Source organism: Malaclemys terrapin, chromosome 1 (assembly GCF_027887155.1).
Source record: "Malaclemys terrapin pileata isolate rMalTer1 chromosome 1, rMalTer1.hap1, whole genome shotgun sequence".
In the NCBI taxonomy this organism is placed as follows: Eukaryota; Metazoa; Chordata; order Testudines; family Emydidae; genus Malaclemys; species Malaclemys terrapin.
This window is the reverse complement of record NC_071505.1, coordinates 265,509,066-265,525,722: the sequence shown is the minus strand read 5'-3', so window position 1 is coordinate 265,525,722 and position 16,657 is coordinate 265,509,066. Positions and strand designations below refer to the sequence as shown.

At 43.4% G+C, this 16,657-nt stretch overlaps 1 protein-coding gene across 1 annotated transcript in view; it reads right to left on the bottom strand.

The window, feature by feature from the left end:
* The window catches only part of PCCA (propionyl-CoA carboxylase subunit alpha), a 393,662-nt gene extending 377,475 nt beyond the window's left edge, over positions 1-16,187 (bottom strand). Inside the window, exons 1-4 of the mRNA XM_054012780.1 lie at positions 16,081-16,187; positions 5,742-5,819; positions 3,816-3,863; positions 3,655-3,723 (exon numbers count right to left, since the gene is read on the bottom strand). Of these exons, the coding sequence (XP_053868755.1) occupies positions 3,655-3,723; positions 3,816-3,863; positions 5,742-5,819; positions 16,081-16,152 (267 nt within the window). The 5' untranslated portion in view covers positions 16,153-16,187. The remainder of the gene's footprint in view (positions 1-3,654; positions 3,724-3,815; positions 3,864-5,741; positions 5,820-16,080) is intronic.
* Positions 16,188-16,657: the final 470 nt, after the last annotated feature.

Below are 16,657 nucleotides of genomic sequence, written 5' to 3'. Positions count from 1 at the left end.
CTAAAACCTCTTCAGCGCATCAACCTATCCTGAAGGACGATCCTTTACTCTCACAGATATTGGGAGACAGGCCAGTCCTTGCTTACAGACAGCCCCCCAACCTGAAGCAAATACTCACCAGCAACCACACACCAAAAACACTAACCCAGGAACCTATCCTTGCAACAAAGCCCATTGCCAACTCTGTCCACATATCTATTCAAGGGACACCATCATAGGACCTAATCACATCAGCCACACTATCAGAGGCTTGTTCACCTGCACATCTACCAATGTGATATATGCCATCATGTGCCAGCAATGCCACTCGGGCATTGGCCAAACCGGACTGTCTCTACGCAAAAGAATAAATGGACACAAATCAGACATCAAGAATTACAACATTCAAAAACCAGTCAGAGAACACTTCAACCTCCCTGGTCACTCAATGACAGATCTAAAAATCGCAATTCTCCAACCAAAAACAACTTCACAAACAGACTCCAACAAGAAACTGCAGAATTGGAATTAATTTGCAAACTGGACACCATTAAATTAGGCTTGAATAAAGACTGGAAGTGGATGGGCCATTACACAAAGTAAAAACTATTTCCCCATACTAATTTTTTCCCCTACTGTTACTCACACCTTCTTGTCAACTGTTGGAAATGATTATCACTACAAAAAAATTTTCCTCCTGCTGCTAATAGCCCACCTTAATTGATTAGTATTGTTATAGTGTGTATGACACTCATTTTTTTCATGTTCTCTGTGTATATATATCTTCCTACTGTATTTCCCACTGCATGCATCCGATGAAGTGGGTTTTAGCCCACGAAAGCTTATGCTCAAATTTGTTAGTCTCTAAGGTGCCACAATAACTCCTGGTTCTTATTGCTGCTTAAGTTGATCTAACTTACGTTGCTCAGGGATGTGAAAAAGCCCCCACCCTAAGTGATGCAAGTTTCACGCTATCCACTTCCGCACTAGGCCAGCAGAGCTGTAGTGTAAACTTGCCCTTAATTATATACTTTTGGGTATTAACTAGAGTTTTCCACAATTTAGCAAAACTACTCCTCTTATAATGCTAATTAACATTAAACCTATACATTACCATGTTCACATTTCTGCCACCTCTTTATTGGCTTTTTACATTATACATAGTTTAATGTAACTTCTGCACCAATACCCTTCCCATGTTATCAATACAGACAGCATTTTAATAATTTATAAAAAAAAAAAAAAAAAAAAAAACCCACACACAATTCTCAAAAACACTCACTAAAAACTGTGCTAAACCCAGTTATAATCAAAATATAGCTACAACATAACCCTGGGTTATGGCCTTACTAGCTTCAATTTTCCCATCTTACCATCTCAAACTTATCTTCATGCTAACTAACTCATTTTCCCATACTCCTCTATACTTAGCAGGCATGCTCCCTGCTGCGGTGTAGGCATACCCTAGTGAAACAGTAGGCTATTAACTGCACCCACTTAATCCTTGGCTTCCAACTAAACCGGCAAAAGCACCATTTACTGATAACTGACACTGACACCTGCCCACTAGGAACTAAACAAGAGACCAAAAACTCATTTCACAGTACACTGAACAGCAATATCTTCCAATTACCACTGGCCTGGACTGAATTTCAGCCAGAGGTTATGAAGGTACTCTATTCTTCTCAGGGACAAAAGGATGGTCCAGTAGGACCATCCAGGGGTTTAGACTCTAACCTGGGTTTTGAAACCCAGGGTCAACCCCCTGCTCTCCTACAGTCTTCATGTGTGACCTCAGGCAAGTCGTTAGTGGCTGGTCCGGACTACAAGGGTATGAATTGCAGAGTGCCCTGAAGTGATGCACTCTAAATGCTCCATGCAGACCCTGCTGCCGTAAACTTAAAGATACTTTGAAATAGGGACTACATCAGTGTGAACAAACAAGACTATGTTAACATGAAGTAGGTACCTTTAAGTTTATGCCAGTAGGGTATTACACGGGCAGTCAGAGAGCTCTACAATTCACACCTCTAATCTGGTTGTGGCACTGTGTAGATAAGCCCTTAAATTCTGTGCCTCAGTTCCCCCATCTACAAAAATGGGGAAGAGTACACCCTACCTCACAAGAGATGTTGAGAGGAGAACTATAGTAGAGACTGTGAGGTGTTCCGATACGATGGCAATGGGGCTATAAGTACCAAAGATAGATTTACGCCATTATCGGCACTCAGACATTCAGTCCCCTGGAATGATTTTCAACAGTCCTTGACAATTTTTTTTAAATAAAGGAACACCAACTTTTTCCCCATAATTTCACCCCACAGAAGACTTTCCCGTTAGCCTACCTACCTCTTGGAAACCCCACTTTCGCTTCCATCATTCTTATACTGCTTCATTCTCCCTTCCCCATTTGTATAAACTCCTTTTACAAACACTGTTACTAGTTACCTACTATTTCCAGTTGGTCAGAGTCAAATAAAAAAAAAAAAAAAAAAGCTATCCACTTGCTACCTCTTCCTCTGTAATAAAGTTATTATCTAAACTAGTGTAGGATACTTTACTTTTGCTGTATTAGGCCAGGTTTACACTACCTGCTCCCCATGCATTGCATATGGAGCCTAAGCACCTAATTCAGGCTTTGTGGATTCCAGAGATTTCCTAGGTGCCTAAAGGTTAGGTGTCACATTGCCAGGTGGTGCAACACTTTAATTCCTGTCACCTTCAGCCCCCAACTAAAACCTCTCCAGCGCATCATCAGAGATCTACAACCTATCCTGAAAGATGATCCTTTACTCTCACAGATCTTGGGAGACAGACCTGTCCTCGCTTACAGACAACCCCCCAACCTAAAGCAAATACTCACCAGCAACCACACATCACTGAACAAAACCACTAACCCAGGAACCTATCCTTGTAACAAACCCCGATGCCAACTCTGTCCACATATCTATTCAAGTGACATCATCATAGGACCTAATCACACCAGCCATACCATCAGGGGCTCGTTCACCTGCACATCTACCAATGTGATATATGCCATCATGTGCCAGCAATGCCCCTCTGCCATGTACATTGGCCAAACCGGACAGTCTCTACGCAAAAGAATTAATGGACACAAATCTGACATCAGGAATCAAAATACTCAAAAACCAGTGGGAGAATACTTTAACCTGTCTGGTCATTCAGTGACAGACCTGCGGGTGGCTATATTACAACAGAAAAACTTCAAAAACAGACTCCAAAGAGAGACTGCAGAGCTAGAATTGATATGCAAACTAGACACAATCAACTCCGGTTTGAATAAGGACTGGGAATGGCTGAGCCATTACAAACATTGACTATCTCCCCTTGTAAGTACTCTCACACTTCTTATCACACTGTCTGTACTCGGCTAGCTTGATTATCACTTCAAAAGTTTTTTTTCTCTTAATTAATTGGCCTCTCAGAGTTGGTAAGACAACTCCCACCTGTTTATGCTCTCTGTATGTGTGTATATATATCTCCTCATTATATGTTCCATTCTATATGCATCCGAAGAAGTGGGCTGTAGTCCACGAAAGCTTATGCTCTAATAAATTTGTTAGTCTCTAAGGTGCCACAAGTACTCCTGTTCTTCTTTTTAATTCCTTTGTTGTTCAGCAAGAAGCTTTAAAAAAAAAAACCGACAATACTTACAGCACTGGAATCAACATCACTATGTATAGCAACAGTTTTAATGCCCATCTTCTTGCATGTTTTAATCACCTATTTATTTAAAAAGAGAGAGTTTTCAGTATTTAAGTAATCTTATAGCAAAAAAGTTCAAGAATGATAAATGCTTTAAAGTTATAACTTACCCTGCAAGCAATCTCTCCTCTGTTGGCAATAAGGAGTTTCTCAAATGTCTGAAGGAGGAAGATAGATATTGACGAATCAACATTTTTCTTTTTAAAGACAAATATAATTAAAAAACCAAACACTCCAGTTAAAAAAAAAAAAAAAAAAAAAAAACCTTCGTTCATACCACAGTCTAATCTTGATGGTCTTCCTTTCAGTTAGAATAATCAATTCAGATCAACAGTGATCAAACTGGTCGTCTTCCATGTAATTTTGCCAACTCTGAATTGGAATTTGCTGTTTGATCAGGCTTGAACTCTTTGGCTCTGTCCACATTTAGGAGTTTTGTCACTTTAACTACGCTGGCATAATTAAGAGGGAGTACCCTCCCAGTGCAGACACAGTTATACTAGAATATGGGCCTGTCGACACAGTAACGTTACAGCACTGTAAGCCAAGGTATGAATTTAAGACACTGTAGCTATACTATTAGGTCTCCTGGTGTGGAAACACTTGTTTCAATATAGCAGTGCCTCCCCCTCCCGGCCTCAGTTTCTTACATCGCTTTGGGAAGTGTTTAGTCCAAATTAAAAAAAAAAAAAAAGAAGAGCCACTTATTCCAAAATAAGAGTGGCCACAAAGGGAGCTAAACCAGTATAGTTATGTGAAATAAAGCAAGTCAATTCTGCAATAGACACACTAACAGGAGGAGCCACTGAACTCTTGTTCCTGCTATTACAGAGGACACATTTTACATCCAGAAAGAAACAACATGTTGCTCAAAAACAATGTGTGATGTCTTTCCTGAGTAGATCATTTCCCTCTAATTAGTAGAAGATCTTGAAATTCAGTCAGATTCAGTTTTTTTAAATAATGTTCAGATAACTGAGTTTGAGCTCCATTGACACCCACTACCCCCTGCACGTACCCACAGGACTTCCAATTAACAGATTGAGGGAAGCTAAGCACCCTGTTTCACTGCCAATACAGAGCTATCCTTATGACAGAGAGGAAATTAACCATAGTGGGAGAGGGAGGAGCAGTCTTGAATAAGTGACAGTCGAGACTTGTAGGAAATGTTGCAAGTGTAAATTCATGATCAAATTCTCCAAGAATGAAGTTATTTTTAAGAAACTGTTCTACAACTCCCGTTCCCCCTGCCCTTCATTTTCTAATATAGCGGTCATCCCTTGTCAGTTGCTTCTTTGCAGTCATGTAAATCTATGGCTTGTATTCCCCAGAGTGAAACACAGCTGCCATACTTTCCCCTCAATACCAGAGCACATGCAGCCACAGTATTTGCAATCATCCAAGCAGATTTACTTAGAGGGAAGCCAAGTGAATGTACCTCCCATTAGAAAAAGTTTTGCTTGGCTAGTAGCTGCAGACCTAGATTGCTACTTCCTGAGTCAATTGGTGGGCCAGAAAAAAAAAAGCTGGCAACCTCCTCAAACTCTTCTCTGCTAGCCCTATAAAGTCTCATCTTTATACCTTCCTAGCATGTGAACTGTTTGTAAACATTAGATTTGGAAGACGTTAGGTCATTTAATAAATGTCCTGCTGCTAATGCAGAGTTGCTGTCTATAGTAATTTGCAGTGTTTTGTCCAATCTAGCTTTAAAGAGTCTCAAGAAATGGGGACTCCACCTCTTCAAAAATGACGACTACGTGTAGTGTAAATAACTATTTTAAATGTTAAAATAGAAAGAAATGTACATTATGTCCAGGGCATGGGCAAATACACTCCCAAGAATAAGGATAATTTATTTGCCTGAAGTTTTTTTTTTTTTTTTTTTTTTTTTAAATCCAACATTTAAGGAGTTTTGCTAGTGACAGGCAGTTTCACTAAGACTACTAGTGTTAGCATAAGCACTGGAGAAATGATTAACTTTTGGCTTTCAAATAATGTTTATGGTACAGTATAGTCAAGCTATTTTATAAACTTACCTTTTCATTGGGATCATATTCAGCTGTATAGAATGTACGTGACGTTATAAGGCACCATCTTGAATGGCGTGCTGCACACTACAAAAAACATGGAGGGGATAAGGATTCAAATTACAGATGTTCGGTTAATTAAAAATAATTTATACATAAAATAATTTTCTTCAAGTAATGCTAAGCTGCAAGGAAGTTAAAAACAAAAAACAACATCACCACCACCACCCACACTTGAAACTTTACATTTAAACTTTAAAAAAATTCAGGAAGTTTCAGGAAAGTTTTTTATTAAATACAAGACATGAAAAACTTCTCCCTATGTATTGTATTCGATCTAACACACTTATTCCATTGCCAAACAAGAGCACTGATTCTTCATGGCACGATCAGTGATTAAAGTTAAAATTGCAAGAGTACCGAAAGTTATAAGCCTTTAATGTTCTTTTACTACCACATTCCCCCTTTAAAAAAAAAAAAAAAAAGGGTAGCTTTTCTCCTTATGATTTTAGGTTGGGGGGGAAGCTTTGTTTTAATTTAAAAAGGGGGGAGAAGAATTGAGTGCCTCTCACAAGAGAGAACTAGAAAGAATTTAGTTCTGATAGAGAAGCTTGAACATACCACACTGGTCTGCCAGTATATCTCAGACCTGAAATGCTGCATCTCCTGGGATTATAGTTTCTGCCTCAGAAGCACGTAAAGCAGGCAAAAGTAATTTTATGTGGCTAAGTGACAAAGGCTATGTCTACACTGTGTACCTTACAGCAGCACAACTGTGCCACTACTTCTACCCATTGCAGAGAGATGCAGACCCAACAAAAAAAAAAAAAATCTAGTGTTTGAGAAGAGATGGAGACAGGGTGACGCAGTGGTTCTCAGACTGTGGCCCACAAAGCACTGCCAGAAAGTGTGCAGAGCTATTCCTGTTCCAATAGCTTAAGCTTCACTAATTGTAGCGCAGTCCAAGACTTCCAAGGGGCAAAGAGTTATATATATTTTTAAGGCACACATGCACCATCCCCTCACAGTCATCTCTCTAAAGCCCACCTGGCTGCTTCATGACTCTTCCCACCCACCCAGGGATTTGTTTTTTCACACAAGAATGATCAGGTTCAGACAATACTAAAATTAAAATAGCAACAAAAATACATAGCAGGACAAAACCAAACTGCAAAAGTGACTTGGACGGTCTAAAGCGGTATGGAATACAGACAGAGAAAGATTAGGAAACAAAGGAAATATAGAGCCCTAGACCCATGAAGATTACTCAGGATTTAAATACAAAATGGGGTGGAGGGTAATAAATAATTACGTAATTGCACTATCAAGTTGAGTTTTTCCAACTGCCTGCCCTTAGGTTTTTTCCATATAACCAAGCTCTATATATGTACCACAAGGAACTGCTATCTGATGAGGAGGTGAGTGAGTGAGTGTGAGCACGACCATGACAGACATACTGGGCTAGAGAAAAGGAGGAAAAATGAAGCTTGAAGAATAAATAAATAAAATAAAGTATATTCGGAGGCCAAATTAAGTGGGGTTGTGCAAAGAGTGGGACAAGTACATGGAAGAATGCGAAGGGTAGAAGGTAAAATTTTGTATTCTATTCTGGAAAGGGCAAACCAGAGAACATGAGTAGGGAGAGTAGATGGGTGCAGGAGTGGGCCATATATTCTAACTTCTGCATGTGAAATAGAAGAATGGACACCTCATTTTGGCTGGACTGAGAGAGGGAGAGGAGGAAGGGGACACACACACAGCCTCCTCCCATCACCACCACCACCCCCCAACAGAAAGGCACCATCTTCTTTTTGTACACTACTACAGAAGGGTAGGGAAACCCACAAGAGCTCAATCTCACACACACATTCAACCAAATCTTTGCAAGTTAATGTCATTCACTGGAAGAAGAGCTTTTGATGGTTTACAGTGGCTGAACCAAGTGTGTACAGCTAATTTAGAAAGAGAGGCTACTAAACTGTCTTGTAAACACCATAATACCAAGCCATTTAACTCTGAAGGCACAGGAGAAGCCAGAAGATTTTTGTGCTAGAGAAGCAAATTAGAAGGGAAGAAATGGAAAAGTTACAGTCAGTGGTAATTAAAATGTATTTAAGGCCTTGGAATTTACTGAAAACACCTTTTAACATTCGAAGAGGAAAGCTGTCATGCAGTTAGAGAACTGAAAAAGTAAGAAATCTTATTCAACTGTTTTAATTATAATATAAATTTTGACAGGAACTTCATCTTACTTTTATGAAAATTACTTAATTCATTTACAAAGCTTCTACATTAAACAAATCACAATGATCTTCCTCTTTTTCCTGTATTGAAAATACTAAGAGAATCAAACTCAAATTCTGAACTGAGTTTACATTTGCTGTATAGTTTGTCAGACTAGGTGCTTAAGTACACAGACTTGTAATCTAACTCAGTGTGTTGCAGTTAGTTGTGTTTTTAACAACCCACTCAAAGTAAGGTTTAAGTCAAAATTTGCTTCAACTGGAAGCAAAACCAGATTTTTTTTTAAAAAAAGAGCAGTTGGTTGAGCCTGTATTGATAGGACCAGAGTTTGGCAACTCTGTGCTAGCTGAGGTATCTATAAAACAAGTTGGAAGCACTTCTCCAACAATGATTTTACAATGCATTTTACAGAGCCACAAAGACAGAGGCTTGGTCTACACTACAAAGTTAGGTCTATGTAAGTCACCTTGCATCAGCCTAGGTATACCTGTGTCTATGCTCAAAATTTGTCTACCACTGATGTAAGTACCCCATTATGGCAATGCTGTTTGGGGAAGTCAGCCTGTCATGGTTGATGCAGTGCAAGTATAGACACCTAGGTTGACCTTAACAGTTCTCCAGCAGCTGTCCCACAATGCCAGACACTGACCACATTGGTCACAACTGTGAACTCCACTGCCCAGGGGTCACAGACACCAGGAACCCCACACAACCTGTACAAAGCCCACATTTTTTAAATACCTTTTCCTGATTTCCAAGTTTGATAATTACACCTAGCAGCTCTTCCATGTTGCACACAAGTGCCCAATGGACCATGCTGCCTACATGCTCCAGACGTGCACCTCCCTGGAGTAGACAAGAGGCATTGGATTTCTTAGGCCTGTGGGAAGAATAGTCTGTGCAAGCACAGGTACGGAGCAGTCCTGGAAATATGGACATTGACAGACAGATTGCACGGGGGATGCAGGCAAAGGGGTGTGACAGGGATCAGCAACAGTGCTGCATGAAAGCAAAGGAACTGCAGCAGGCATACCAGAAGGCTAGTCAGGCCCAATAGTTGATCTGGTGCTGAGCCACAGATCTGCTGCTTTTAATACAAGCTGCCTGGCACAGTTGGCAGAGACCCCACCAGCACCCTGCAGAGCACCATGGGTTCCTCTGAAGAGCCCAGGATGCAGACCCCTCCTGTGAACAGCAAGGAGAAGGAAGATGGGAGACAGGGGACATACAATCAGGTCCAGCTATGCCAAGAGCCAGAATCCATTCAAGACTCCAGCACAGTCTAGTCAGTTCCGACAGCTAAGCCCAATGCAGGGGAAGAAACCTCAGGAAAAGTTTGTGAATCCATTTCCTGTTACCAGGGTGGATACAAATCATTGATTTGTAAAAAATATACATTTTTTTTAATAAAATGCTTTTTTTTCCCCCTCAAACACCTATCTAAAGATACATTATAGCTCAAAGATATCTCATCATGGAATAGGGATTATAAATTCTAACTCTATAGTATGAGACAATATGAAGTCAGAAGCTTGGTCTACACTACAAAGTTAGGTCTATGTAATGTTCAAGAAAAGTTTTGTAAATGAGTTCATGGATTAGGGACTCAATCTTATGGAGTTAAGTTACAGTAACTCCCCACTTAACACCCTCTTGCTTAACGTTGTTTCGATCTTACGTCCCTCAATTACAGAACATACTCCATTTAAAGTTGTGCAATGCTTCGCTATAATGTTGTTTGGCTGCCTGCTTTGTCCACAGCTGGCAGCCCCATCAGCTCCCCTATGCCCTCCCTCCCCCACAGCGCCTTCCGCCCACCAGCAGACCCCACAGATCAGCACCTTCCCACTCCTCCCCCCGACTCCTGCCCATGGCAATCAGCTGGCTTGCGGCATTCAGGAGGGAGGAGCAAGGACTGGGCGCCCCGGCTTCCCCTCCCTCCCCTGCCTCCCGAACGCCGCAAGCCAGCTGATTGCTGTGGGCAGGAGGCAGGGGAGAGGGGGGAGCCTGCGCGCCGAGTCCTCGCTCCTCCCCCTTCCCTCCTGTCCCCTGAATGTCGCAAGCCAGCCGATTGCCGTGGGCAGGAGGAGCAAGGACGTGGTGTGCGGAGTAAAGGTGGGGTGGGAGCTTGGGGGAAGGGTGGCGTGGGCAGGCTGAGGGTTGAGCCCCCCGCCCCTGCTGCTTGCAGAGTAGGGGAAGCTGCCACTGCGCAATGTGTTTCTCCTAGCCTACAGCACCTTCAGCCTCCTTGCCTGCCTCATCTCCAGTGCCAGTGGGCTGTGCCTGTGTGGGGTAAAGCGGGGCCACCTCCCAACTATAGTACTGTACAGCAAAAAAAAAAAAAAAAAAAATCCCCTGGAACCTAACCTAACCTCATTTACATTCATTCTTATGGGGAAACTGGATTCGCTTAACATCGTTTCCCTTAAAGTCACATTTTTCAGAAACATAACTACAACATTAAGTGAAGAGTTACTGTACAAGCATTAAAAAACAAATGGGACAAGCACTCTCTCTAGTTCATTTTCTTGCAAATATTCTCAATACTCGGTACCAAGGTGAAAGCTTTACTGCCGAAGAAGAGGAGTTGGCTAGGACATGGATATCCTGCAATCATCCCTCCATAATGCCAACTATAATAAACTTCAGAGCTAAGGGTGAACCATTCAAGAAATATGTTTGTGATGATGTTTTAAAGAAAGTCACACCAGTGAAGCGGTGGAAGTCACTTCAACAGTCTCTGGATCCAAGTGCTTAAGTGATAATCTCACTTTCAACAGCATAAGCTTCTTCTGCCAGCGTAAAAAGAATATTTTCTTCCTTTGGACTAATTCATTTCAAATTGAGATATCATTTGGGATTTGAAAAAAAACAGGAAAGCTTGTTTTTCTTTTCCAGATTATGAACAAACAGGAAAATGAAGGTGAAGACGACTGAGTTAACTGCAGAAGCCAATATTTTAAATTTCTCATGTTGACCTGGCTGACAGTTGATTTTATCCTTTTTTTTATTTATTTAACTATTTTAGTTTTAAAAAAACTGATTTGAAAAAACTTTAATGCTTAACTAAATTCAAATGCTTGTTTTGTTAAAAGATTATATGTTTGCTGTTGAAGAAAAAAAAAATCCAGAATACATAATGTTGTTAAATGTCTGTCTGGTGATGTTCTCCTCCTAATACAGCATGGCAAGAAAATCCTCCAAATATTAATGATTAACCTGTTGAATTGGAGATAGTTCACCACCCAATGACTTCATAAATACACCTCTACCCCGATATAACACGAATTCTGATATAACGCGGTAAAGCAGTGCTCCGGGGAGACGGGGCTGCGCACTCCGGTGGATCAAAGCAAGTTTGATATAACGCAGTTTCACCTATAACCCAGTAAGATTTTTTAGCTCCCGAGGACAGCATTTTCTTGAGGTAGAGGTGTATCTGCTTCAATTACCTTCAGTAAATGAATATAACCAATCATTCATTTTCTAATATAGCTGTAAAACTGATCTGAAAAGTTTTCAAAATAAATCACTTTAAAAAAGTATAATGTGTGCCTTCTAAAAATGAAACCTACATCTCTCTCTGAGTTGTGAAGAATATGAATTAGGGTTATAACAACCTACATAAAAGTGCATTCTTATTGAAATCCATGATTAAATCGAGTCTTCCTGACTAGTGATTTAAATCATGATTTAAATCACTAATTTGATTTAAATGAAAACCACCCTTCCTGTTCAATGTTTAAATGTACAGATGAAGCCCAACCCCTACATAGCAGGACACAAGTATTGATTTTTCATTAATGTACTCATACTAGAACAGGTAGCAGTACAACAAACAGAGGCAGAGTTGGTATCTGCTTTCCCACATAAAGTTAGCCAGGAGGCAATCGTAGAATATCAGGGTTGGAAGGGACCTCAGGAGGTCATCTAGTCCAACCTGCTGCTCAAAGCAGGACCAATCCCCAGACAGATTCTTGCCCCAGATCGCTAAGTAGCCCCCTCAAGGATTGAACTCACAACCCTAGGTTTAGCAGGCCAATGCTCAAACCACTGAGCTATCCCTCCCCAGAGCAGTTTATGTACACAAGGACAGCCCTCGAGAGATCTTGATAAAATTTTCACAGAGCTATACTGCAATCCTCTGCCAAAGGTTTCCAGGGATCGTAACTTTATTTCTTCCTCCACAGTAACATGCCAGTCTGTAATGACTTTGGCTAGCACCATAGAAGTAAACAAGCCAGCAGCATACAGGGCCAGGTGGCTTCATGATGTCAGCTGCAGCTGTTTTCTCTACATCTTTGTTACCCTTAAGAGCAAGATATCAGCTAAAATCACCACCACCTGTGGAAAATAGTGCCACTGCCCTACACTCATACCCCTGGGAATAAGAGCCAAAATTTTATTGTTTTATTATTTATTATTTTAAGAGCCATGTTATTGTATAGGGCGAGTTCAATCTACCAAAACCACATTCCGCAGTTATTCTGCGCCTGCTGAGATAGCACTTGAATCTTTCCTTGATGCTGTTGAGGTGGCCAGTGTGCAGCATCATGAACCAGGGAAGCAAGGCGTAAGTTAGGTCCCCCATGATCACTGTAGCACTGAAATGCCAAATCCTCTGGTCAGGAAAAAACATCCCTGTTTGCAGCTTTCTGAACAGTCCTGAATTCTTAAAGATGAGAGTATCATGCACCTTCTCTGACCAGCCAATACTGATGCTGGTGAAGCATCCCTGGTGATCCATCAGCACTTGTATATCCATAGAAGAGTAGCCCTTTCTGTTGATTCACTCTGTGCAAGTGAGCTGGTGCTAAAATAGGGATGTGTGCACCTTCTATCACCCCATCTCAGTTCAGGAATCCCACTGCTGCAAATCCTTCCACCATCTCCTGCACACTACCAAAAGAGACACCCTAGTATAGCAGGCATGGGAAACAATTAATGGCCCTACACACTTGCATGACAAGGGCCCCCACTGTGGATTTTCCAAATCCAAAATGATTTCTCACTGACTGGTAGAAATCCAGGGTTGCAAACTTCCACAGAGCGATCGCCACTCACTTCTCAACTGCTAGTGCAGCTCTCAATCCAGTGTCCCTAAGCGGGACAGCAGCAGCAACCTCAGCACAGTCCCAAGAACATGGCGTTTTGGGTCTGAAAGTTCTGCAGCCAATGCTCATCATCCCAAGCCTGCATTACAATGCAATCCCACCAGTTAATGCTTGTTTCTCAGGCTCAGAAGCAGCTCTTCTCCCCCTGCAGCTGATCTACAATGCTATCAACAATCTTGAATTGGTTTTCACTAGGTCCCTCAGCAATCTATCCTCTATGAAACACAACTTTAGCAGCAAAGGACATTACTTTCTATGGCTCTACAAATACTGGAGGATTGTCTGTCCTGTGTTTGCAACACTCATGTCAACAGTGCAGAGCTGTGTGAGCTTCATGGTTCTTTTAGAGAGGACTGACAGCAGGAAGTGCTGTGCAGTTTCGCAGGATTTTTTTTTATAAAGGCATGAAAATTAAGAAATAGATGAAGTTGCATGATAGGAACTTGACCCCTTGCTCCCAATCACTCCCACACAACTTGTTTCTGTCCCACCATGCATTGCCAAAGTTTCTCAGAAGACCATGCGCCAGACAATGGCAAGTTGCACATGGTGCATCAACACAGGCACTCCTGGTGAGTACACACAGCACCAATTCAATGAACCAAGAATGCATGAGCAATACACTAACTGCAGCAGCTCTACACCAAGATAACTTGTGCCAACCAAGATGTCTAGCATAAACGTGGCCTTAGGCACCACTGCAATCCACAAAACTCCTGCTTGGCTGTAGGCACCTAAACTCATTGGCACCTCAATTTCTACCGCAAGAGCTCCCTCTGGACATGTGCACCGCTAACTCGCTCTTGGTGCTGGGACACCTATCTTCCCCCCCGTAACCCCAGAGCAATCCACAAACTGTGGAAAGATAGATTTAGAGTGCCTGTCTCACATACGGGGCCCAATCCAATAGGCATGCTCAAAGGCCCCCTACCAGATCAGGTCCCATTCAAACACCTGGCTGGAGGAGATGGAGGCAGTGCCTATGTTATAGCTTAGCCCAGTGGTTAGAGCACTCACCTGGGATATGGGAGATCCAAGTTAAATTTCCCCCTTTTTGGACGTGGTGTTTAAAAACTGGATTTGTAATGGACTTTGTAGCTTATAAACTTCAATCTTAATTATGGCAAGCTTCTGCCAATCCATAATGCATTTCACATTCAATTACAGGTTTCCCTCCATTATTATCCTTGTTGACCTAATACTATCAGTTATACTATATGTCAACACTTAGAGCAAGAAACTAAGGTCTCCAATGTTCTCCTATTTTGCTTAGAATCCTATTTTAAGTATGTCAGTGACAGACTAATTTTTCATTATATGCCTCACTAGTTATATACTTAATATCATGAACATGTATCTTAAAGTATAAGAGATCTTTGTAAGAATTCACACTGTGCACTTCAATAAAGTTCTCATTAATGTAACCTATTAACTTGTTGTTTTTTTTTTCTTATAAATTATTTTCACCCTTGGCGGAAGATGCCTGCCCTTGGAAGCTCATAAGCTTCTGTGGAGCTTCATGCTCCATTGGACAGGTACCAAGTTCTCTATGCTGCTCACTCTACCATTTATTCCTAAGAAATCTTCCACTTCCTGGCTCCCAAACGGGGATGGGAGGGAGGCTTTTATCTGTTCTGATTTGCTACATCCAGGCCACAGCCATGCTTATTCACCCAGCTTCTGCAGACCTTCTATTGGACAACAGAAGTCTCCTCTCCTGCATGCCTCCTAAGGTACGCAGTATGGCAGCTTTGCTGCCACCATCCTTAAGAGGTACAACACTGGAGAAGGTTCCTATTCTGCGGAGCTCAGAGTTCTGCTGATCAGGTAAATCATGGCTTTGGTCCCCTTTCAGGTGCTCTTTCTCCCTTGACTACTTCAGCTATCCACTCCAAGGCAATTTGCCTTCAAGAATCACAGGCATTCACATTTCATCCCTTCCACTGGCCCAGCATTTAGGTGGTGCACTATTCTGCAGAGCTCACAAGTTCTAAGGGCTATACAAGGCAGATGCTTTGTTCTAATATATGGAGATATACCTATCTCACAGAACTGGAAGGACCCTGAAAGGTCATCAAGTCACTAGCAGTGACCAAGTACTGATTTTTGCCCTAGATCCCTAAGTGGCCCCCTCAAGGATTGAACTCACAACCCTTGGTTTAGCAGGCCCATGCTCAAACCACTGAGCTATCCCTCCCCCCCTTCTGCAAGTTTCTTTCCAAGATCTACCCTTTTTCTCCTCCTCCCTCCTTTCTAAAGGATCTTCAAGGCCTCTCTAGATGAATGCCTCTGTTCAGAAACAGCTGATGCATGAAATATCTTATAACAGAATTTTAATATTTTTACACAGCATTTCACATAATTGCTACTCGTTGTGCAACAAATGAGAGATTATCCATTAGTTTTTATGGAGTACATAGAAGTGAGACAAATAACTTGGTTTTTCTTTTTGAAAACTAGCTTATGCACAACCTTTGACACAATCATCCCCCAATCCTGACTGGAATGTCCAGAAGCCAAAAGGAGAGGCGCCATGGCAGTCAGAGCTGTCCGGAGAAACAAGCAGACTCCTGAAGGAAGGGCATTGAAAGTTGAAGCCCATTTTAACATTATTCCCACCAGCTGGCCGGGTCTAGCCTGTCACAGCCCAGAAAAACGTGGACAACCCTTACAGCTCCCTGGGGCAGGGAAGGGGCACCTGGCACAAGATCCCGGAGACAATCCCTGGGCCTGGGCCCTTCGGAGGGAGCCGCTAGTCTCCCACCGGCACCAGATAAGGGCGGCGACAGGCTCGCTCAGCGCTGCTCCCCCGGGCTCCTGCCACAGCCCGTAACGCGTCCTCCGGGGGCTCCCACAGACGCCGACGCCCGCTGGGGCGCAGGGCTCGGCTCACCGCCCGTGCATCCCCCGCGGGCGCGAGCGGCTCCGGGAGGCGCCAGAAGGGCGCTCGGGCCCGGCCGCCGCTAGCGCTAACCCGGCTCCCCGCTCACCTGCAGCGCAAGCAGGTGTCGCTCCGGCTGCCGCCAGCTGCCCGCGACCACCTGGCGCAAGGACGCCGCCATCGCCACTGCCAGCCGGAGCCCTGGTTGCCCTTTCACCTCGGCGAGGGGGAGGGATCAGCGCTCCGCGCTCAACCAATCAGGATCGCCGTGCTCCCTCCTTCCCTCCGCCTCCGCCCCCGCTCCCGGCAGGCACGCAGGCTATGGGAAAGTGTCAGGGAGAGGGCGCGCGCCGCTCCTTCCCGGCCTCGCGCCCGTCATCCTCGTGCCTCGGAGGAGCTGGGTAGGCGGGGATTCCCCCAATTAGCGCTCGAGAGTGTTGGGCTGCGGCGCGTACCCGGCAGCCCAGAGCTGCCCCGCCCGCCCCCGCCGGTCCGTGCCACCCCCAGCTCCGCTGAACCCGGCCCTCCGGCCACAGGCGCCGCGCGCCGGCGTGAGGCTGCACTTTCTTCCCTGGGCTCGCGGTCAGTCACCTGGGCACTGAGGCCAGGCTCCGCGGGCGGCTGTTGCAGCCACGTCCCCAGCGCGGGGAGCCCCGAGCCAGGCCGGACGGTGACACCAGCCTCCA